The sequence below is a fragment of the Equus asinus genome, chromosome 5, assembly GCF_041296235.1.
Source record: "Equus asinus isolate D_3611 breed Donkey chromosome 5, EquAss-T2T_v2, whole genome shotgun sequence".
In the NCBI taxonomy this organism is placed as follows: Eukaryota; Metazoa; Chordata; class Mammalia; order Perissodactyla; family Equidae; genus Equus; species Equus asinus.
Window position 1 is genome coordinate 2,811,355 of NC_091794.1, and position 23,706 is coordinate 2,835,060.

Consider the following 23,706-nt stretch of genomic DNA (forward strand, 5'->3'; position numbering starts at 1 on the left):
GAGGCCACAAGAACCAAGACCAGTAAAAAGGAGATATTGACTCCTATTTGTTCGATGGTAATTTTAAAACAGAATGATTTGGTCTTTTCAAATCTATACATAACCTTAGCCATTTCTTTTTCAAGTTCAGGACCATTGTTAAAAGTCACAGCTTAGGTCAACTTTCCTATTTAGAAACATATAAATACTGAATTTTAACTTTAACCTAAACTTGGAGAAGTAATCCTCCAAGGACTGTTTTCTGTAAAGTCACTTATAAATCAATTGTTCAGAACTCAGGATGCATTTTCCCATAGATATTTCTTTTAAAGATATTGCTTAAGTCCCTAGGCAGATCCATAAAAGCCTCTTTAACGCAGACTACAGCTAACGGATGTAACTGCCAATACGGAAGGGAGCCAGGAGTTTCCTTCAAAAAAATAAGTGTGTTTTCCTCCTGCTACATGACTTGCTTCGGGCAACATTTTTTTAAATGCCGTTTTCTGTAGCATCCACTTCTTTCTTCATGTTCTCTCCCCAGGCCCTCAAATATTCCACTTTTACTGTTTTAAGTCCCGTGTGATGGCACACCCTCCCCAGCCCCGCTTATCCCCAGGCTAGGCCTTTCTCCACCTCCTAGAATCACCTGTAACGTGGACCTCACCCCACCATAGTCTAAGCTCTCATTCTCTCATTGCCACAGATTCTAGCTGGATATGAGCTTAGGCTAATTCATGCTAGTATGTGATTCTCAAATACTATTTTAATTCCTCCAGTTGATTTTGCATTTTTATATGAATTTGTAAACCCAAATAGAATTTTTAAATTTTTATTTTATTGTGGTAATAACACAACTTAAAATCTACTCTCCTGACAAATTTTTAAATGTACAACACGTTACTGTTGACTGTAGGTACAGTGCTGCACAGCAGATCTCTGGAGCTTGTTCATCTTGCTTAACTGAAACAAGCGGATTAGTAACTCCCCAAATCCCCTTCCCCCAGCCCCTAGAAACCACCGTTCCACCCTTTGATTCTATGAATTTGGCCTAAATAGAATTTTAGTAGTGGAATTTCAGGTAGCAAAACAAAAAGAGGTGAAAACATGCCAAAAGTATGGGTGAGAATATTTTTGGACCGAGGGACAGTCAGGAACCCAGAGATCAGCTCTTCCCTGTTGTCGTGACTCTTCATAGATTCTCGTCTTTTGTCCCTTATGAAATCATCGCATTTCTGACCACATCCAGCTTTCTCAGGACGGCCTTCAGCAACCCCGAAGTAGGGGAACAAGAGGCTTACAAAGTTTCCACTGCCATACACCTCCATCTCCTGTAAACCGCTTAGTAAGCTGCGTTTCCTACATCGCCATCTTATAGCCCAAGTCAGCATTTCGGAAGCAATCATTTTACAAGGCTTCAGCTAACCCTTCTATTTTTGTCATTCTGTTTGGAAAGGCTGGTGCCATTTCTTATGACTCATAGTTAGTGAACCAAAAAAGTCTTTTGACATACATACGAACCAAAATCTCATTACTTCATTTTGAAGCATAAACTGTCGTTATGCAATAGTGTTCCTTGCACCAGATTTGTGAAGAATCTTTGGAAGGAAGTTGATATTATTTATTTTAGGTAAACCTGAAACTGCATAGTGAATTGGATTCTTTGTAAAGGTTTGTTAAATGACGATGTGCAATTTTTATTAATTCTACACAAGAGTAGCGGCTTATCGTCTTCGGCTGTGGTACTGTTTATCACACGTGTTCAACATTCTCAGAGCGCAGCATCACTATAACTATTTACTCCACACAAAGGAGGGCTGCACCTTCTCCAACAAGAACGTGTGAGAACACTGGTTTATATCGTGGGCCAGTAATGGTTGTGGTGGGATGTATGGAGAAGGGATCCCTAGACTCCTTTTGCTGGTGAGACATTCTTTTCTGATGGCATTTAAATAGGCTACATCGAGTTCTAGATTTAAATCGTTTATTATAAATTAACTTTTGCATGATGTCATTCATACTTCTCATTTACTCATGATTTTCTCGGGGAATCTCTTATCATAAATCTAACTTTCCATGAAAACTACTTCAAGAAAACATGTTACTACTGACTAAAAGCTTGAAGCACTTCACTCCATTAAGAGGAAAACAGATAAACACAGCTAAGTTCAATCCAGCGAATATCTGTTGAATATCTACTGTGTGCCAGGCACAGTGCCAAGCCCTGAGATTGCAAAGATAAGCAAGGTAAGGTATGCTCATGGCCCTAGTGAGACCATGGTCAAGCCAGCAGAAGAGAAGACACATTCACCTATCGTTTTAGCCAGTGTTAGTGTAGACAGGATGCTTTTAAAGCAAGAAAGAGAGAAACTCGGTCCAACTTTATTCCTCCACTTTCCCGGTCAGTCCCCCCTCCTCTTAATCTATTGCAGGTCATGCTGGCTATGCCTCTAAAATAGATCTCAAACCTGACTCAAGCCACCAGTTTCTCTCTCCCGTGTTACTCTAATAGCCCCCAGTCTCTCCACTTCCATTCTCTATGCACACGTCAGAGAATATCACTCCTCGGTTAAAATACTTCCCTAACTTCTCATTACTTTCAGAATGGATTTCAAACTCTTCCCCATGGTGTACAAGGCCCTACCTGATTTTGCCTCTGCCTGCCTCTCCGGTCTCCCTCTCACTCAGCAAGCTACAGCCTCTCTGGCTTTCATTCCTCAGGCGTGACAAACTCATTCCTGACTCAAGCCATTCGCACGTGCTGGAAACTGTTCACAGGCTCTGTCATGTCACTCTCTTTCACATCACTCCATTTTATTTATGTTATGCTTCCTTGTTATTTAAAAGTATCTCATTTATTTTTTACCTGTTTATTTTCTGTCTCTCTGTCTCTAATTAAATGTAGGTACAACTGGAGCAGGCACCTTTCTCTTGTGCTTCCCACTTTGACTCCAGCAATTAGAGCAATGACTGGCCTATAGTAGATGCTCAATGAGTATTGTTTGGAAGAATGAACTTGGGGATTCAGTGAGGACCTCCTAGAAGAGATGATCCTTTTCATGAAAAACTCAGGTGACAAAAAGCTAGAAGGGCATTCCTAGAAGAGGAAACTGCATAAGCAAAGCACATTAGATGTAAAATAACATCTTGTAGGGATAAATTAAACGTCAAAAAATTGAATCAGAATAAGGATGTGAGACAGAGGTAGAAGCAAGGGTCACAGCTTTGTGTTGAACACTGCAGTGTATTCTGTCATTGAAGGGCTTTAAGCAAATGAGTAACAGGGTGATGTTTGTGTTTTCATAGAATTTGAATGTATTTACTTAAAAAAATGTTAGACAATAATGTGATGAGTTCAGGACAGCCTAGCACTCAAATCCTACATTTGTCCTAAGCACAGGCTCAGTACTTGAGCTCAACCTCAGACGAACAGACAGCTTAAAGTAAGAGGCATAAAGCATCCATGGGGCAGAGCCTTGAGAACCATCGTCAAGAGAGTGTGTTAGCATGGAGACAGCGTGCCGGGCCAGTGACTGCCCATTCAGTGGATGTGCTCTGGGGTCTGAGAGAGGGGCTGCTGGCACTCAGAGCAGACAGCATTGTGTGTAGCTTTCAGAAGCCTCCTTCCAGTCACCTCACCCTCCCTGTCATTGAGAGGCTAAGCTGCATGCTTCTCAGCAGTCAGGTTGAGACAGAAAAGAAGAATGAAGACAAACTGAATTCTAGCTACTAAGCTCTAAGATGCAGTGTGTAAATATGCCACACTCGCTCTCTTTTATTTGAATCTGCCTTCCTGAGAAAAAAACATATGTCATAAAAAAAATTCGTAGTTTCTGTTTGATTAATCTCTAGTAGGAAGCCCAAAGATATTAAATCTCAGTGCTCTCACATTTTTCTCCTCCCCTCATAAACAATTCAATTTGAGTTAATATTTATCGAGTGCTGACACAAGTATGGCAGGATCGCGGATGCCGCGATAGAGGTGCTACATGAAAAGGAGAAAACCCGTGTGCTACTAAGAAAAGAAAACAGTGTTTATTATACAAAAAACAGGAGTAACAGAGCAATAGGAACCAGTGCACTACAAGATACTGTCAAAGGTGATTTAATCGTCACTGTTTATTAGCCAGCCACCATTTTAAGAAAACCAGTATGTCCTCAACCACATTGAGGAGGCTATGTTGACTAGGACTAGTAAAAGAGATGTAGGTTTTATTTGAAGGAGAGAGTTGCATCATTTATAGAGAAATATATGTGTGCCATACCTCATGTGTGAATAAATAGGGCAGTTCCTCTCAACCAGACATAGATAAATAGATCCTCATTTGTTGGTTTATCTGGAGGGTTCTTGTTTGTTTGGTTTTGGTTTTACGGTCTCAGAGCTCTTCTGTACCTGGCTGTATTAAGCCAAATTATGCTGCCCGAACTAGCCCAGACTGGATCATTATGGCAAAATTTGAACCAACTCTTTTTCAGACAGCTCCACTCAGTAAGAGTACAGCCTCTGGAGTTAAAGAGCCTGGATCCCAATCCTGCCTCCACCATTTGCTGGGTTGTTAAATCTGTGCCCTTCAGTTTGACCATCTATAAGATGGAGATAATACCACACTTGTGTCACAGAGTAGTTGCAAGGATTAAATGAGATGATACCTGTAAAGAGCTTCCACGTGTGACTGGTTTGTAATGGTTAAAGAATGTTAGTTATCTTTTCCCCTAGAATAATGTAGCAACAATTGAGGTATGAGTTCCAAAAAGAATACAGAACTATTTCTGGAACTTCTTTTTCATCAAGCTCACATTTTATACACAGCAGATAGGTAGATGATGGATAGATAGTTATAGAGATTATCACAGATTAGGCTCCCTGGGAAACAGATTCTTGAAAAGAGATGTGCGTGAAGGGACTTAACTGGGGAGAATTCTCAGGATCAACTCCCTTACTCCTGTGTCTTCTGGAGTTTTTGAAGCTGGTATTTCTTAGCTGAGTCCCTCTTTGGGAAATGTCCTTGGCTGGAGTAAGCCATCTCACCCAAGACGATGACACCTTTAGAGGGGCAGCATGCATCCAATGATTGACTGATGTGGGAGTTCAAGGACCCGGCCCCTTCTCACTTTGGACCAACTCTGAAGAGTTATCTCAGATCCAGAACATTCCGTGGGATATGCGAAGGCCTTTGTTGTGAATCTACACTTTAATTTTTCCTGCTGGCCAATCCTTCTTTTTTCTATCCCCCACAGATGTTGATCCTGAGAGTGTTTCGTCAATGATTAACATCTAACGAAATTAACATTTTACTGCTTTACCACGTACATTCTTACATGAAACTATCCTTTTTTCTTTTTGAGTTCATGTCACAGAGAAGAATATGAAAATACTAGTACAGTTTGTTTTGATGCTATTACCTTGATTTGTACTAAGGCTTCTGCAGTTTCACCCTGCGGAATTTTGAACCATTAGTCCACATGTCAACATAATGGAAAAAGGCAAGTGCATGTCTTATTGCTATTTTTTTCTGCCTAAAGCCCCAGCACATAATTGTACATCCTAGTTGCAAGTCATTCTGACTCTTCTATATGGGATGCCACCACAGCATGGCTTAATGAGGGGTGCGTAGGTCCATGCTCAGGATCCAAACCAGCGAATGCTGGGCTGCCAAAGTGGAGTGAGTGAACTTAATCACTTGGCCATAGGGCTGGCTCCTATAAAAAAACCTTTGATCTCAAGGACTCCTGAAAAGGCCTTCGCCATGTGAATAAGAATAAGTGTACTACATTGTGTAGTGCCATGAAGAACATGGAGAAAGTAGTTTATATTCTTTTCAAAGAACAAAATCTCATTTTTAAATGATGCCACTTATCATTATTAGAACCTGGATTGCTATGTTGCTGATATGAAGGAATTAATTCAAATCTCTTCAAATGTTGGTAACAAGAAAAGTTAAAATCATTTAAAAATAACTTGTATGAAATAGAGGAGGAGGGAACACTCCCAAACTCATTTTACAAGGCCAGCATTACCCTGATAACAAAGCCAGAAAAGGACACTATAAGAAAAGAAAACTGCAGACCAATATCCCTGATAAGCATAGATGCAAAAGTCCCTCCAAGAATATTAACAAACCAAATTCCACAGTACAATAAAAGGATCATGCAAGATGATCAAGTGGAAGTTATTCCAGGAATGCAAGGTCAGTTCTACATCCACAAATCAATCAATGTGATACATCACATTAATAAAATGCAGAGTAAGAATCATATGATCATCTCAATAGATGCAGAAAAAGGATTTGACAAAATTCAATATGCATTTATGATAAAAACTCTCTACAAAATGGGTATAGAATAAATGTACCTCAACATGATAAAGGCCATATATGACAAGCCCACAGCTAACATCATACTAAACAGTGAAAATCTGAAAATTTTTTCTCTAAGATTAAGAATAAGAAAAGAATTCCCACTCTTGTCACTTTTATTCAGCATAGTATTGGAAGTTCTAGCCATGGGAATTAGGCAAGAAAAATAAATAAAAGGCATCCAAAGCAGAAAGGAACAAGTAAAACTATCTCTATTTCTGGATAACATGATATTATATGTAGAAAACCCTAAAGACACCACCAAAAAACTATTAGAACTAATACATGAATTCAGCAAAGTTGCAGCATACAAAATCAATATACAAAAACAGTTGCATTTCTATACCCTAACAATGAACTGTCAGAAAAAGAAACGAAGACAGCAATACCATTTGTAATTTTATCAAAAAATAAAATAAAATACTTAGTAACAAATTTATCCAGGATAGTGAAAGATCTGTACACTGAAAACTAGAAGACATTAATGAAAAAAATTGAAGAGGATACAAATAATGAAAAGATCTTCTGTGCTCATGGATTGGAAGAAATAATGCCATTAAAATGTCCATACTGCCCAAAGCAATCTACAGATTCAATGCAATCCCTATCAAAATTCCAAAGGCATTTTTCACAGGAATAGAAAAAGCAATCCTAAAATTTGTATGGAACCACAAGAGGCCCCAAATAGCCAAAGCAATCTTGAGAGAAAAGAACAAAGCTGCAGGCATCACACTTCCTGATTTCACAGTATATTGCAAAGCTATAGTGATCAAAACAGTACGGTATTGGCATAAAAATAAACACATAGATGAATGGAACAGAATAAAGAACACAGAAATAAACCCACATGTATATAGTCAATTTATAAAAAGGCCAAGAATATACAATGGGAAAAGCATAGTCTCTTCAATAAATTATGCTAGGAAAACTGGACAGTCACATGCAAAAGAATGATCCTGGACACCTATCTTACACCATACACAAAAATTAACCCAAAATGTATTAAAAACTTGACCATAAGACCTGACTCTAAAATTCCTGTGAGAAAACATAGGGGATCAGCCCCTTGACATTGGTCCTGGCAGTGATTTTTTGGGTTTGACACCAAAAGCAAAGACAACAAAAGCAAAAATAAACAAGTGGGACTACGTCAAACTGAAAAGCTTCTGCACAGCAAAGTAAACCATCAACAAAATGAAGAGGCAACCTATGGATTGGGAGAAAACACTTGCAAACCACATATTTGATAAAGGGTTAATATCCAAAATATACAAAGAACTCATATAACTCAATACCAAAAAAGCAAATAACCCAATTAAAAAATGGGCAAAGGGGCCTGTCCCAGTGGGGTAGTGGTTAAGTTCAGCGCACTAGGCTTCAGTGGCCCGGCTTTGGTTCCCGGGCCTGTCCCAGTGGGGTGGTGGTTAAGTTCAGCGCACTAGGCTTCAGTGGCCCGGCTTTGGTTCCCGGGCCTGTCCCAGTGGGGTAGTGGTTAAGTTCAGCACACTAGGCTTCAGTGGCCCGGCTTTGGTTCCCGGGCCTGTCCCAGTGGGGTAGTGGTTAAGTTCAGCGCACTAGGCTTCAGTGGCCCGGCTTTGGTTCCCGGGCCTGTCCCAGTGGGGTAGTGGTTAAGTTCAGCGCACTAGGCTTCAGTGGCCCGGCTTTGGTTCCCGGGCCTGTCCCAGTGGGGTAGTGGTTAAGTTCAGCGCACTAGGCTTCAGTGGCCCAGCTTTGGTTCCTGGGCATGGTGCTACACCCTCATCTGTCAGCAGCCGTGCTGTGGCAGAAGCTCACATAGAAAAAGAGGAAGATTGGCAACTGATGTTAGCTCACAGCTAATCTTCCTCAGCAAAAATGAGGAACATTGGCAACTAATGTTAGTTCATGGTGAATCTTCCTCAGCCAACAACAAAAAGGGGAGAACACCTGAAGACATAACAGATGTCCAACAGATAGATGAAAAGATACTAGACACCACTAGTTGTCAGAGAAATGAAAATCAAAACCACAGTGAGATATCACCTGACATGAATAAGAATGGCTATTCTCAAACAGGTGAGTAAAATGCTGGCAAGGATGTGGAGAATAGGAAACTCTTACGCACTGTTGGTGGGAGGGTGTACTGATACAGCCACTATGGAAAACACTATGTAGGTTCCTCAGGAAATTAAAAATAGAACTACCATATGATCCAACAGTCCCACTTCTGGGTATATAGCCAGAGGAAACTAAATCATTATCTAGAAGAGATATCTTTACTCCCATGTTTACAACAGTGGACAACCTAAGTGTCTGTCAGTGGATGAATGGATTAAGAAAATGCAGCATATATATAATGGAATATTATTCAGCCTTAAAAAAGAAGGAAACCCTGCCATTTGCCACAACATGGATAAACCTGGAGGGCATTATGCTAAGTGAAATAAATCAGAGGACAAACACTGCACGGTATCAGTTACATGTGGAGTCTAAAAGAAAAGTCAAAGTCATAGAAACAGAGTAGAAAAGTAGTTGCAGGGGAGGGGAGAGATAGGGAGAGGCTGGTAAAAAGGTACAAACTTTCAGTTATAAGATGAATAAGTTCTGTATATCTAATGTATAACATGGTGACTATGGTTGATAACACTGTATTGTATAGTTGAAATTTGTTAAGAGAGTAGAACTTAAATGTTCTCTCCAAATAAAAGGCAAATATATAACCAAAAAAAAATATCACGCATGATAGCCAAAAAGTGGAAGTAACTGTAATGTCTGTCAACTGAAGGATGGATAAACAAAATGAGTAGAATATTAGTCATCAGTAAAAATAATAAAATACTGACACGTGCTACAACACAAATGAACCTTGAAACCATTATACTAAGTGAAAGAAGACAGTCACAAAAGACCAAATACTGTACAGCAATGACTTTTTAGATACAATACCAAAGGCACAATCCATGAGAGAAATAATTGATAAGCTGGACTTATTAAACCTAAAAACTTCTGCTCTACAAAAGACAGTGTTAAGAGAATGAGAAGACAAACCACAGAGTAGGAGAAAATATTTGCAAAAGACACATCTGGTAAAACACTCTTATCCAAAATATACAAAGAACTCTTAGAATTCAACAATAAAAAAACAACCCACTTAAAAAATGGGCCATGGGGCCGGCCCGGTGGTGCAGTGGTTAAGTTTGCACGTTCTGCTTCTTGGCGGCCCAGGGTTCACCGGTTCAGATCCCGGGTGGGGACATGGCACTGCTTGGCAAAAAGCCATGCTGTGGTAGGCATCCCATGTATAAAGTAGAGGAAGATGGGCATGGATATTAGCTCAGGGCAAGTCTTCCTCAGCAAAAAGAGGAGGATTGGCAGTAGTTAGCTCAGGGCTGATCTTCCTCAAAAAATAAAAAATAAAATAAAATTAATTAATTAAAAAATGGGCCAAAGAGGGGCCAGCCCTGAGGTGCAGTGGTTGAGTTCACACATTCCACTTCGGCAGCCTGGGGTTGGCCGATTCAGATCCTGGGTGCAGATCTATGCACTGCTTATCAAGCCATGCTGTGGCAGGCATCCTACATATAAAGTAGAGGAAGATGGGCACAAATGTTAGCTCAGGGCCAGTCTTCCTCAGCAAAAAAAGAGGAGGATTGGCAGTGGATGTTAGCTCAGGGATAATCTTCCTAAAGAAAAGAAGACCTTAACAGACACTTCACAAAAGAAGATGGAAAATAAGCACATGAAAAGAGGCTCCACATCATATGTCATCAGGGAAATATAAATTAAGACAATGAGATACCATTGTGCACCTATTAAAATGGCTGAAAGTAGTAACATTGACAACACCAAACGCTGACGAGGATGTGGAGCAACAGGAACTCTCATTCATTGCTGGTGAGAATGCAGAATGGTACAGCAACTTTGAAAGATAGTTTGGCAGTTTCTCACAAAGCTTAAGATAATTTTACCATAAAATTCAGCTGTCACCTTCCTTGCTATTTACCCAAAGGAGGTGAAAACTTAGGTCCACATAAAAGCCGACAGCTGTAAACTCCTATAAACACGCTATAAACACAGATGTTTATAGCAGCTTTATTTATAATTGCAAGACATGGACGCAACCAAGATGTCCTTTAGGTGAATAGATAAATAAACTGTGGTACAGCCAGACAATGGAATATGATTCAGCACTAGAAAGAAATGAGCTATAAAGCCACGAAAAATCATGGAAGAAGCTTAAATGCATATTATTAAGTTAAAGAAGCCAATCTGAAGGCTACATACTGTATGATTCCAACTATACAACATTCTACAAAAGACAAAACTATGGAGACAGGAAAAAGATCAGTGGTTGGGGAGGGGGATGAATAGGTGGAACACAGAGAATATTTAGGGCAGTGAAAATCCTCTGTATGACACTATAATGGTGGGTACGTGTCCTTATACATTTGTCTAAACCCACAGCATGTACAACACCAACAGTGAACCTACTGTAAACTGTGGACTTTGGGTGATTATGATGTGTCCATGTAGGTTCATTGATGGTAACAAATGTACTACTCTGGGGGGCAGTAGGGGAGAGGCCATGCATGGTAGGAGCAGAGGCTATATGGGAAATCCCTGTACCTTCCTCTTAATTTTGCTGTGAACCTAAAACTACTCTAAAGAAGAAAAAGTTCTCTTTTTAAAAAAGAAATAACTTGGTGCGTCGTGCCACCCTCAGAATAGATAGGAAATTAAATTTCAACTTGGTGTTAAGTAACTGTTTCTCTTTATGATGTAGGAGTTTATGTTGCCAATTGATTTTTCAGGAAAGTGAGAGAATTTTCTGATTCGTAATAAAATTATAAAAACTGTATATAATTATAATAACAAGGTTTTATTAAATAATAACTATAGTCATGTACCGCATAACAACATTTCGGTCAACGACGGACCATGTGTATGACGGTGGTCTCATTAGATTTGGTACCACGTAGCCTCAGTGTACAGCAGGCTATGCCATCTAGGTTTGTGTGGGTACATTCTATGATGTTTACATGACAACAAAATCACCTAACAACCCATTTCTCAGAACATGTCCCGTCACTAAGCGTCTCTTAACTGAGTTATTATAATAAGTCAGGGGCTGTGCTGTTTGTTTGGTGTGTGACTCTCACTACAACTCTGAGTCAGATTTTTCTATCCTCATTGTACAGATAAGGAAACTGAGGCACTCCTTAGTTTCCAGATGGTCCATTAACATTTCCTACTATTCAGAAATTGTGCATTGACAAGAACTGTGATGCGAGGCAACTTCATTTTCTAATGGGTAAAAGAACTACCTCTTTAAATTTAGTGTAATGTTTTCTAGGACAAAAGAGTCTGTGCTTTCCGTTCTACTCAAAGGTTTCCAGGTTCCCGATAGAGGAGAGGTTGGCAGCGCACGTGATGGAAGAGGCAGCTTTCACGTAATAGTGCACTGTCTAAGAAGATGGATTGGAAACATACAGAGCTAATAACACCGAAGATTTTCTTTGCTGGGTTAGCTTTTATACATTAATTATACAGAAGAACCTGCCTAAATGGACGCTCCTGCTGTGGGATGTTTCATTTTAAGAGTGCATTCTTTTCCTTACTCTGCACCTGAGTTGAGAGATAGTATCAGAGAGCAATCATGGAGATAAGCTGATAGACTAAGACAAAGTTTATTCCATTTGTAGCATAAGCTTGTTCATTTAACTGACCAATGGATCATCATCAAATGGGAGACTGCGTCACCGTGATATGGGCAGGTCATCCCTGTGTTAAACTCCTCTCTAGTTCTAAATCAGATATCCCTGAAAACTGCTTTAACTTGGCAAATTTTTAAGATGCTCTTATTTATGCCTCTGCCACACTGTATAAGATAATACAGCCCGTAGTCTCGTCCTAGATATTCATTTTTAATGTCAATCGTAAATGTTACTTGATGTGTACAACCAACTTGAGAACCTTCCCCTTTTCTCTGTAACTCCATTAAAGACAGCAATTTCCAAATAACGAAGTACAACAATATTGTTATTTTCCAAACTGAAAATATTTTTATTTTCATTTTCTCTAATTTCTGGGGTACTATTTTTATCCAGTCTTATTGGTGCACATATCTTGCATGGAGGACAATTGGATTTTTTTTTCTTTTTAAAAAAAACAGGGGCCGGCCTGGTTGTGTAGTGGTTAAGTTCACACACTCCACTTCAGTGGCCCAGGATTAGCTTGTTTGGATCCCGGGCACGGACCTACACACCACTCATCAAGCCATGCTGTGGTGGCATCCCACGTAGAAGAATAGAAGAACTTGTACTGCAACTAGGATATACAACTATGTACTAGGGCTTTGGGGAGTAAAAAAAAGAGGAGGATTGGCAACAGATGTTAGCTCAGGGCCAATCTTCTTCACCAAAAGAAAAGGATACCTTAAAAAAAAAACACTTTTCAATCCAGGTGAGAGGACTAAGTAGTCCAGGGGCTGATGAATACTTACCAGTACTCTGCCTGGCTTCTTATTCCCATAGCTTCACTTAATCTTCCCAGCCGGGAGCTAAAATAGTCCTGTTTCCAGTCATTTCCAACAACTGCCTTTCTGTTTGCTCTGTACAATGAAGGAATGGGAAAATCTAGTTACTTTCTGTTTCATGTGAGTTTTCTTTCCCCTGTAGCTTTCCTAAACTTGCTTCTCTTTTATGCAATGAGTTTTCCTTTCTCCTGAGCCATCATTTCCCCCGCATCTCCAGTGACCACACCTTTCCTCAGGTCCTGGGTTCCCTGCCCTTCTGCCCACCTGCACGGCGGGTCCAGGGCTCACAGCTTTGGAAAGGGAATTCTGTTTTCTTGGTCGTCATTGCTATTACCTTATTTGACTTAAGTTCCCCCTTACTTAAAGTTTTGAAGTCGTTTTTTCTAGAAGTTGATTTGGTTGGTTCCCTTCTATCCTTTGTTTGTTCTCCTTCATGACTTCCAGCCATATTTCTTGCGTTCCATTATGAACCTAGTCAATGGCCAGCAAACTTGACACTTGCATTCATTGGACTCCACAAAATAAATTCAAGAGTTTTGTTTAATACTATACCTGTGTGCATGCACGCACACACATGCACACATGCACGGTGCATTAAAGTAAATCAATGTAAGCAACTGTGATTCTCTTTCAGAAACACGATGGCCACTTCACAGTCATCCAGTTGGTCGGTATGCTCCGAGGCATCGCGTCAGGAATGAAGTACCTTTCTGATATGGGTTACGTTCATCGCGATCTGGCAGCTAGGAATATATTGGTCAACAGCAACTTAGTATGCAAAGTCTCTGATTTTGGTCTCTCCCGGGTGCTGGAAGACGATCCAGAAGCCGCTTATACAACAACTGTAAGTTTGCATACTCTTTCCCATGTACTTATTGTTTTTAATGTTATTAGAGTAATTCTGTTTTTGTTTTCCTAATTTTCTGCTCTCAATTCTCATTTTCCCAATTTTACATCATTATTTAATTGAGAAGCATTCGCTTTATTTGAGTGCCTAGTGAAAAAAAAAAGAGACATTCTTAAACTGGACTGCTGTCTTCCTTCCGCTGTACTGCGGCTCTATCTTCACATCATGCTCACAGTCCATGTCATGACTACCTTCCCCATGAATCGGCCTCTGCCTGAGGCATTTTTGATGCTTCAGGAACTATCTCCTTTGAGTGGAGTTCTGTACAGGCCAATGGTGCAGCCACTTTATGAGTCAGTGATGGTGAAGAGCCAGGGGTTATGAAATGACGTTGTTTTTCTCACAGCAAATGTTATGGAATGATCTGATCACACTTAAAAATGAACAATATAGGTTTCTCTGCAGATATATAAGTACTCTATAAACCTTTTTCTAAATGATACTTGGGAAAAATGTGAGCAGGAATAAAAGGCTAAGACTTGAGGACCAAACCATCATGTGCAAATTATATGATCTCAACTTAACTCATGAATAGTTTCAGCGTTTCTGAATGCCCCAAAACCAGTTCAGTCCACTGATCTATTTGGTTCTTGTTTCAAGGAGCTCAGCCTCAAAGTCTCTCTTCAGCTATCTTAAAGTTTTGTAAAATTATACTATATTCTGTTATTTTTTTTAACAAAACCCTTACCATTGACTCATTTGACAGTCAACTTCAATGAAAAATGTCAGTAAAACTATTCAAGATGTTTTTCTTCTCTTCTCTTTTTCTAACTTTATACATTATTTTAAAAGAGGCAAATCTGCCATTTAGTTCCATTTTATTTCATTTTCTGTGAGATTTTTTTGAAACTTCAGTGTGTTCACTTACTCCAGAATGCTTGCAGTTTAATATCATGTTGAAACGTGGTATGCTCTTACCATGTTTGCTTTGTAGAAATGCACTGTATTAATGTACCAATGATATTTTCACTAATTTCTGCAACAAAGAGGTACAGTTCTAAGGAAAATAATCCCTCAAAGCCTGATATGTAAGGTAGCAGTATCTATTGATCTTTTAATTTGACCAAAAACTTCATAAAAATAAAAGTCTATCAAGTCCAAAAATAAATTGTTCATTTTAAGAAAAGCAGTATTTTCAACTCCATTTTCTAATTGGAAAATGTCATAATTATTTTCATTTTTTTCAAGGCCTTTATTTTCTTCTGTTTTTACAAATGCATAACTTTAAGCAACTTTTCAAGTTATAAAACAATGCATAAGATTCATCTCTTATATATATTATTCCCAACCTTGGAAAATAGTGTTTAAAATTATTATAAAAATATTATAAAAATAATAAAAATTGCAGCAAATATAATCTACTAAAATAATAAAATAAGATAGGAAATACCACTAGAGTCTGACTGTGTGCCTGTAGAGACACGCTTGAGATCCCTTAATAAATAGTGTTTGGACTGCTTTTCTACAGGGGAAGCTCACAACTAAATTTAAGATACTAGTAAAACTGTCAGGGTAACCCAAATTTTGAAGCAAATATAGGTTTTGTTGGGTCAGATTTGACATCGGGATTCCAGGAGTGTTCTTCTGTCTCACATGATTATAAAGACGGAGAGGCCAACAACAGTGCTGTTTGAAACTTAAATCTGACTACAGAATTAAACATCAAGTTAGGTGTTAACACTCCAAAGTGTGCCTCTTAAAAGCTATAGATTATGTCTCAATTAAGAAATTAAAAATAAGTCCCTAAATTTGAGGTATCAATTAAATGGCAAATAGTGTAATCAAATATTTTTTTAAAATCTCAGAAATACCTAACTGCTCAGAGAATCCTGGATCACAAAATATCACACGCTGGGTGCTTGACTTACAATGAGCAAGGACATTCAGTGCTTAAAATAGCAGAGCTCTTGCCTTCTAAGAGCCCACCCCCCCGACAGAGCAGACTGACTCACCCTTCCTTGCTATTCAGTGTGGTCATAAAGGTCTGAAAAAGAAATATGGAAGCCCCAAAACAAGGAGGTCTAGAGAAGGCTTCACAGAAAGGTAAAATTTGAACCAATAGTAAAAGATCTCATTAGGCAGACAGTTGGGAAAAAGGTTCAGATAGAGGAACCAGAAAGAAGAAAAGTGATGGAAGTTTGAGGAAGTGAATGGGCATGTTGATGGAAATGTGGGCGTTGAGAATGGGGCCAGGGCCAGGGGATGGGGCAGGTGTCTTGGGAATCATTGTGAAGGCAGTCAGATGGCACTTCAAGAAATTCTAAAGTTTTTCTATAGAAATTAAGAGACAGACAGTAATTGATTTAAATAACAGCTACATGCATGTAACAAAATACATGCCTGTCTTAGAAGTTGTTGTTGACAACAGTGTGAAGGAAGGAGGATTGAACAACAGAAGGACTGGCCACAGGGAGACTAGGTGGGGCTTTATTGCTGTAGACCAGAAAGGCCATACTTTAATTAGGGCAGTGGTGGCTGGAATAAGAGGGGAGAGAACTGAAAATTATTGTGAGGGGCCGGCCCCGTGGCTGAGCGGTTAAGTTCTTGCGCTCCGCTTCCAGGGCCCACGGTTTCGCTGGTTCGGATCCTTGGCGCGGACATGGCACCGCTTATCAGGCCATGCTGAGGCGGTGTCCCACACAGCACAACCAGAAGGACCTACAATCAGAATATACAACTATGTACTAGGGGGCTTTGGGGAGAAGAAGAAGACAAAAAAAGATTGGCAACAGATGTTAGCTCAGGTGCCAATCTTTAAAAAAAAAAAGAAAAGAAAATTATTATGAATGTACAATTTGCAAGACTCAGTAACTAATTAGGTATGAATTATAAGGAAGAAGAAAAACTCAAAGATGACACCAATATTTCTAGATCGAACAACTAGTTGAATGGAGATGCTGTTAATCTCGACAGAGAAGCCCTGTTAGAGATGGCCTGGCTGAGGGCAGTGATTGCAAAGCAAAGTTTTAAGAAAAGGTCACAGGGACTCTGTCCCAAATCATCAAGATTATACCACATTCTTTGGCATTGTTTTTTATGCCAATTTGTTACACAAATTTTGTGTAAAATTTTTAGGACTTTACGTAAATGTACTTAGACCGCAAATACTTTTTGTATTTCCTGTTAAAAGGGACGAGATGGTTAGAAAACTTCACTGCCTAATGAAGACGTACCTCAACTCGAGCAAAGCCTTAGAATAAAGTGCAGAAGACAAATTGTCATTTATGTGAAAGGATTCTCTGTTTTATGAAAATAACTTTAAAGAGCAAACTCCCTTGATATGTTTTTTAAAAGTATGATTTGATTTTTTAAAGTTTTATCTGTATATAACTTTCTTGGAACATATCTTTTACCTTAAATGATTTTGATTTTTTTCCTTTTGTGTAAGTATAATTGCTATTTCCTCATTACTTGTAAATGTTTTTATAATCTGCATCAGGAAGAGTTTGGAGGAAAGAGAAGATGGGGAAAGTTTTAAAAACAGGAAGACATCATGGATAAAGATCTTTTTTTTGTCATCTTCAAGAAAATAATCCTTAGAACAGTATGGTACATGGAAACTATCCCTTCCTAATCAAAATAGGGGCAGATTAAATAGGCATTTTCCATTAAAATGACTTTGCCACTTTAGAGAGCCACAGATCACAGCAAAGAGCAGTAAGAACTGGTAAAAAGACAGGCTGGAAAGATAGAGCAACAGTCTGACTCCAGCACTGGCTGTGGTACTGGACTGGTCAGCGTGTGGCAGACCAGCAGGACAGCCACCGGAGCCAGAGTGGCCAGACCAGAAAGAGATGTGACAAGAGAGATTATGCTGCCAACAATTAGTGAGTCCTTTAGCACCCTATTTAGAAGACATAAGTGTGTAATATATAAGAATGTATTATCTACATTATAAAATACACTAAAGCAAATAAAAGGGTGAGATTTATACCTAAACAGTAGAAATTCAGTATTTCTTCCTGCAAATTCAGAAAGCTTGCATGCCCTGTTCAGGTCCAGGCCCAGTCATTGAACATGTACTCAACACAGTTTTATTGTGGAGCTACCATGTTTAAGGCCCTATTCCCTGGAGGGCCAATAACCAAAATCAAAGGATTCTTGAGAACAGGTAAATGACTACACAGAGAGGACCAAGAGTACCCAAACACAGTAAAACATACTAAAAGCAATAGAAGTGCAGACGCCAAGAGTGGGCCGTGCAGCGCGAGAGGCAGCAACAATGGTAGCAGGTTTTCCTGGAAAGCCCTGTCCTGAAATACATCAAGCCTTTGCAAAGGAACCTAAGAACTGCTAATGGCATGAAAACCAAGAAATGTGCCTTGTAAGCTAAAGATAGAAGGAGAAAAATGCACCAAAACAGGCCCTAGATGAGGACTGAGGCCCTGCCTGTAGGTGCAGTTCGATGAAGAGCTTACCCAGCGCTTCGTGCGGGAGATGGGTGAATGCTCATGAACCACATGGAAGGACACATGTGCAATTAGTGGCATATGGTGGACTCGATCTGCATGAAGTTTACTGAGCTTGGATTGTTCTCATTTGGTTACATGGTCCCCTCTCTGGTTATAATTTTGGCGCTAAGAAATCTCTTCCTTTTCTGACACACTTTCACATGGACAACAGTTGTAGATCCAGTTCCACAGGAGGGACTCTCTCGCATTTGAATATTGCTAAGCAACCAGGCTTAAACTGAAAATGTTAAGCCTCTTTGCTCTCAGTTATGGAAATGAGGTCCTATTTACCTAAAAAAGAGCATTAAAAGATATATTATGGCTAACACTTATCTGTTTTGAGAGATAAGTTTTATTTAAAATATAACGGCAGTTACTGTTTAGATTTTTTAAAATTATGAGTAACTCCTTTTCTTATATTTTAAGGATCAAAACAAAATGGGAGAATCATTTTATCACAGTATCTGCTAAAAATTCTAAGGTTCCTTGATTCTAACTTTCAACCATGGATAACCATGTTATCCAAGGCAAATTTTGCTTTTTTTCTTTGACAGCAGCAATTGCATATAAGTCATTTCTTTCCGTTGAATACAGAGCCTCATTATTGACAACGCATACATGATCTGCATAATCACAGTTCTGTTAACATCTTAATTCTATTTACTTTGCATTCATAAGACCTTTTCCAAGCTCCAACTCTTAACGTCCCCTATTTTACATAAGATAGGAGAAAAATCAAATCTCCTATCAGTCTAAGAAGGCATGGTCCATACCCAACAAGGAGATAATTATGGCAAATTATGGAGCAGCAGGAAGGGATATATTCACATGTGTATTCTGAAGTTGGAGGAGATCTGAGCAGCCTTCTTCCTTTACCTAATTCAAATGTTCATAAGTTGGCGTGACTTTTTATGTGAATTTTTAAATCTTGACACATGCCCTACTTTGAGTAAATTTTTTTTCTTTGAGGAAGATTAGCCCTGAGCTAACATCTGCCGCCAATTCTCCTCTTTTTGCAGAGGAAGACTGGCCCTGAGCTAACATCCGTGCCCATCTTCCTCTACTTTTTATATGTGGGATGCCTACAACAGCATGGCTTGCCAAGAGGTGCCATGTCGGTACTCGGGATCTGAACTGGCAAACCCCGGGCCGCCAAAGCGGAACGTGCGCACTTAACCACTATACCACTGGGCCAGCCCAAGAGTAAATATTTTTAATAAAAGTGAGATAAAATTATTTTAGATCATTCACTATTCTCTGCCTTTAAGTACTTTCATTTAACATGCGTAATTGAGATTTGCCTGGAAACCAAGCTTAACCTGCTACTAAAACATACTCAGAATTTTCACTCATTTGTGTCTCTTTTAAATAAAAGACTTACTATAAAAAGTTATGCAGTTAGAGTTTTTTTAAAAAATGCTTTTGCTTAAAATCATATAATATCCACTGCACTGATTAAAAGGGCTTGTACTGAGAAATGTCTCCAATTTCTTGGATTTTGAAAAATAAAACTGTATCCTTTGAAATCCTACCACAGGATTCTCTGTCCATTAAGACATTGATGGTGGAGGTGACACTGTGCTAAGATACAATATTTGGTAAAATGCATCTTACACTAAGTCTACCCTGGGTGAACCAGGGCCAAACTGCAGAATGACTTTTACTTCGATTGTTCCTCAAGATTTAGCCAAGCTATATATGGAAGGCATACGACAGTTTTGGGCACAAAGGCAGACCCTCAGGAAGAGGACCATGAAACCTGCTAGCTCCCCAAAAGCTACATGTCGCAGCATCAATAAAGTCTAAGGACAGGCTCCTGCACAGAATTCACTGAAAAATTCCAGTAAAGGAAATGCCAGTTTCTTCCAGGCAAATGTAAATTCAGCACCGGAGTCTAAAGAAAAACGGTGAGAAAATAGCAATGTTATCAGAATGCTGTAACGTGAAGATTTAAATAACTTCTTTTTCAATAAAAAGATGGCAAAGAAATAAACCTTGGGAGAATGAAAAACAATAAAATCCTAGCTGGATGAACAATTTATCACTAAGAAAGGAGCTATACCGTTTGGGGAAAACAACAAAATGATTCTTCACAAAAAAAACAGTTCTCACTTGACAGATACGATGATAGCAGTCAGTCAAGATCAGTCCAATCTATAGACCGTTATAATTAGCTCAAGAGGAAGGAGTCAGTGTGCCAATATTACGTTTCTTAATTTCAAAGGAAAATGTGCCCTTGAACAAGCAAATGTTTGAGGGGCTAATTCATGAGAAGAAAATCTGACAGTTTCTATTTACCTTTGTCAATATAAACTTTTTGTAAAGGAAATTATAATGATCTAATGTATAAAAGCTATATTCTCAGAAGTTAGTGTCTCCACACTTTGAACCCAAATGCCAGCAAGCAAATCCACAACAATGGAGATGAAAGGGCAACACGGCTTTATACAAAGGCAGAGAGGACGTGTGTTGAATGCAAAGCAAGAGTTTTTTCAATGACCGTTCAAGAGGTGAATGCCAGGTACACCAGCTTGGATCACAGGCTGAGAGACCCCAAATCTTGATAGTAGTTGCCTGATGGTGGTACCAGAAGGCACAAAACTTCCTTGAAATGTACTACTTGGGAGAATTACAATGGCAGATCTTGAGTGTAAGATGGAAGTGGGAATCAACAATACCAAAGGAAATTAATATCTAAAGAATCATTTCCTGAAAAGATCATCTCTGAAGCTTGGGAAGCAATGTTTTGTGATCATTACAGAGCTCTTTGTAATAAAACAAATGAAAAAGATTTGAAGATTATCATACATAGAGAAGAAAAGGACTGAATATGTGGATGGCTTTATGGGAAACCTTGAAGATAGAGAGGACCAAGCAGCTCAATCATACATTCTATCAAGAATCTGTGCTCCGGGAACACCTCTGTTTGTCATTTGTGCAAAACATGTACAAGAACAAGCCCTTTGTGGGTGTAAGCCCTGTGTCTTTCCAGTATGCACTTTAAAGAAAGGACCCTAAGGCCTTGGACCTGGGAAGGCATTACCGAGGAGCAACCACTAAGAAGCTCTCTGTTCAGCACTCAGGGTTTAGTGTGTAACTTACAAGCCTTTTTTTTTCTCTAAAGTAATGAATCCCTTTAGTTTTGTATAAAACCCTGGAGAGCACGAGACTTATCTTTTACATTTTTGAAAGTTTTCCAGCACCTAGAATAATAAACTACTTAATGACTACTTAACTAATTGTTGATAATTAAACAATAGGAAAAAGGTAGAAAGAAAGTGATTGAGACTATAAGACATTGTTTTCAGTAGAATTACATTTATTTCTTCTCTGATATCATCATTTAATCATAACCCACCAAATGAGTAAGCCTAAAACAATTCTTAATGCATTGTAAGAGATGAAAAGTTTACAATCAGAAGCAGCAAATGTAACAAACATTGAAGCACTTATAACAACGGGTCAGGATGTTCACAGAGGGGAAAATTCTGCTTTAAAGTCTCTGAAAACATTCCAGCAAGTGCTTTGAGCACAAAAGGATGCCTACAACATGGATAAGATCCAAGACAAATGGATCATAAAATTACATAATATATAATATTTGAACACCTGCAAACATCTGAAATGCATCCATTCCTTCTAACCTAAATGCTAATCAGTGGGCAATAATCAAATGCCAGTCACAGTTGTCAAGATACTCGGCATACACCTTGGCGATTACCTAGGACCTGCCGGAAATACCAAGTGCTGGGGTTTTGTGTTAGCAACAGCCAACACTGTCTAACTCAGAGTTCCTCTCCCTGCTCCCGGTGATTTTAGCACAAACCCAGGCTAAATTGATTTACTGGGAAACATCAATCAGCAGATGTTCAGCAAGCAGAAAGTACAATGCTCATTGGCCCATCGTGCTTGTGTAGAAAAAAGACAAAGTACGACAGTGAACACCAAGCTGCTAACTTTAGACCTAGAGTTTCAAAGATACCACCTGAAGAAATAAAGTCGTTAATAATACTTAATTGTGAGTTTTATCTCTGATGTTGAAAGAATGCTTTATTCCATTGACAATAAAAAAACTGGAAAGAAAAACATAAATGCAGAATAAATCACATGAAAGCTCTATGGAAAAGCTTACTTATTCCCAGTGGAAAGAGTTTTACATCAATGACAAACAAATGGGAAAAGATTACCAGTTATTTCTGCTGTTTGTGGCAGACCCTATTAGCTGCTTACCCAACCCCTCTTGTCATCTCTTCCTTACTAATAAAGTCTTTAAACTTGGATGTTGGTAATGAGCTCAGGCCCAGGAAATACATTATGATTTATATAAGCCAGTTATATTTATACCATTCTCCTTTGACACTTAAATTTTACAATTTGGTCACTTAAACGTAAAAGGAAGTGAGATGGGTGGCTTCCAGAAAGATTTCTGGTTGAAGTCTAACAGAAATAGGCTTGAAGGAGAGCTGTCTCATCCTGGCCTTTTCTATTTTTTGTGGCTTGAGTATAGTTTTTGGAAAGACATAACGCTTGGAGTGGGACAGCCATCTTTCAGTCATGAGGCAACAGGCCTAAGGGGACAAACCCTCTGCTGAGGATGGCCAAGTAGGAAGATCAAAGAGGCTGCTTCTCTGGTCAAACTGTGAGCTCCTGCGCCAGTCCAGAAACCGCTTACTCCAGTTATTTGTTTATAATTCAGTTAAATGTCTTATTTGCTTGAGCTCCTAAGAATTGGGCATTCCATGACCTACGGGCTTCCATCTGAAGACATTCTGATACAGATCAACATATAGAAAACCTCCATATTAATAGATAATGTGAGCAGAAAAATGACAAAATGAAGAGTTTAAGTAAAACATCACCTCAGTCATACAAACTGACTAGGTTATCTAAGCAGACTATAAGTATACAGTTAATTTGAAGATCCAATAATCATAAATTATTCATTTAATATGTATTTCTTACTATTATTAGGCAACAAGTTGGACAATGGAGATAAAAGTGCTTAGAATCTGGGGAAAAGACAAACATTAAGTGATCGTGCCTTTAAATGCTTAGTTACAGTCTGAGATTGTATACAGCACATGTATTGAGTGCCTACTGTGTGCCAGACACTGTTCTGGGCATTGGTGAAGCTCCAGTAAACAAGTTTTGTCATGGGCTTACAGTCTTGAGTATGGTGGGAATCAAGATAACAGAAAAAGCTTAAAAAAGAAAAGAATCTCAATCTCAGATAGTGACAAATAGTGCATATAATAAAAAAAAAAAATGAAAGTAAGTAGCCACCTTGGAAGCCATGACCAGGAAATACTCCTTTAAGGAGGTGGCATATTGAGGGGTAGAGGAGAGTGTGGGAAATGAGGACAGAAGGGCCGAATCTCTAGGTCATGGGAAGGAGTAAACATTTCATCTAACTACAAAGGGAAACTTTGGAAGATTTAAGCAGATGATGATGTAACACAATTTGTGTTTTTAAGAGCTCACTCTGGCTGATATGTTGAGAAT

The 23,706-nt window shown here is 39.0% G+C and overlaps 1 protein-coding gene across 7 annotated transcripts in view; it reads left to right on the forward strand.

The window, feature by feature from the left end:
* Positions 1-23,706, forward strand: part of EPHA6 (EPH receptor A6) — a 792,264-nt gene that overhangs the window by 679,919 nt on the left and 88,639 nt on the right. For all 7 annotated transcript variants that reach the window (XM_070508536.1, XM_070508537.1, XM_044771750.2 and 4 more), the window contains one exon: positions 13,481-13,690. In XM_070508536.1, coding sequence (XP_070364637.1) covers positions 13,481-13,690 — 210 coding nt within the window. The remainder of the gene's footprint in view (positions 1-13,480; positions 13,691-23,706) is intronic.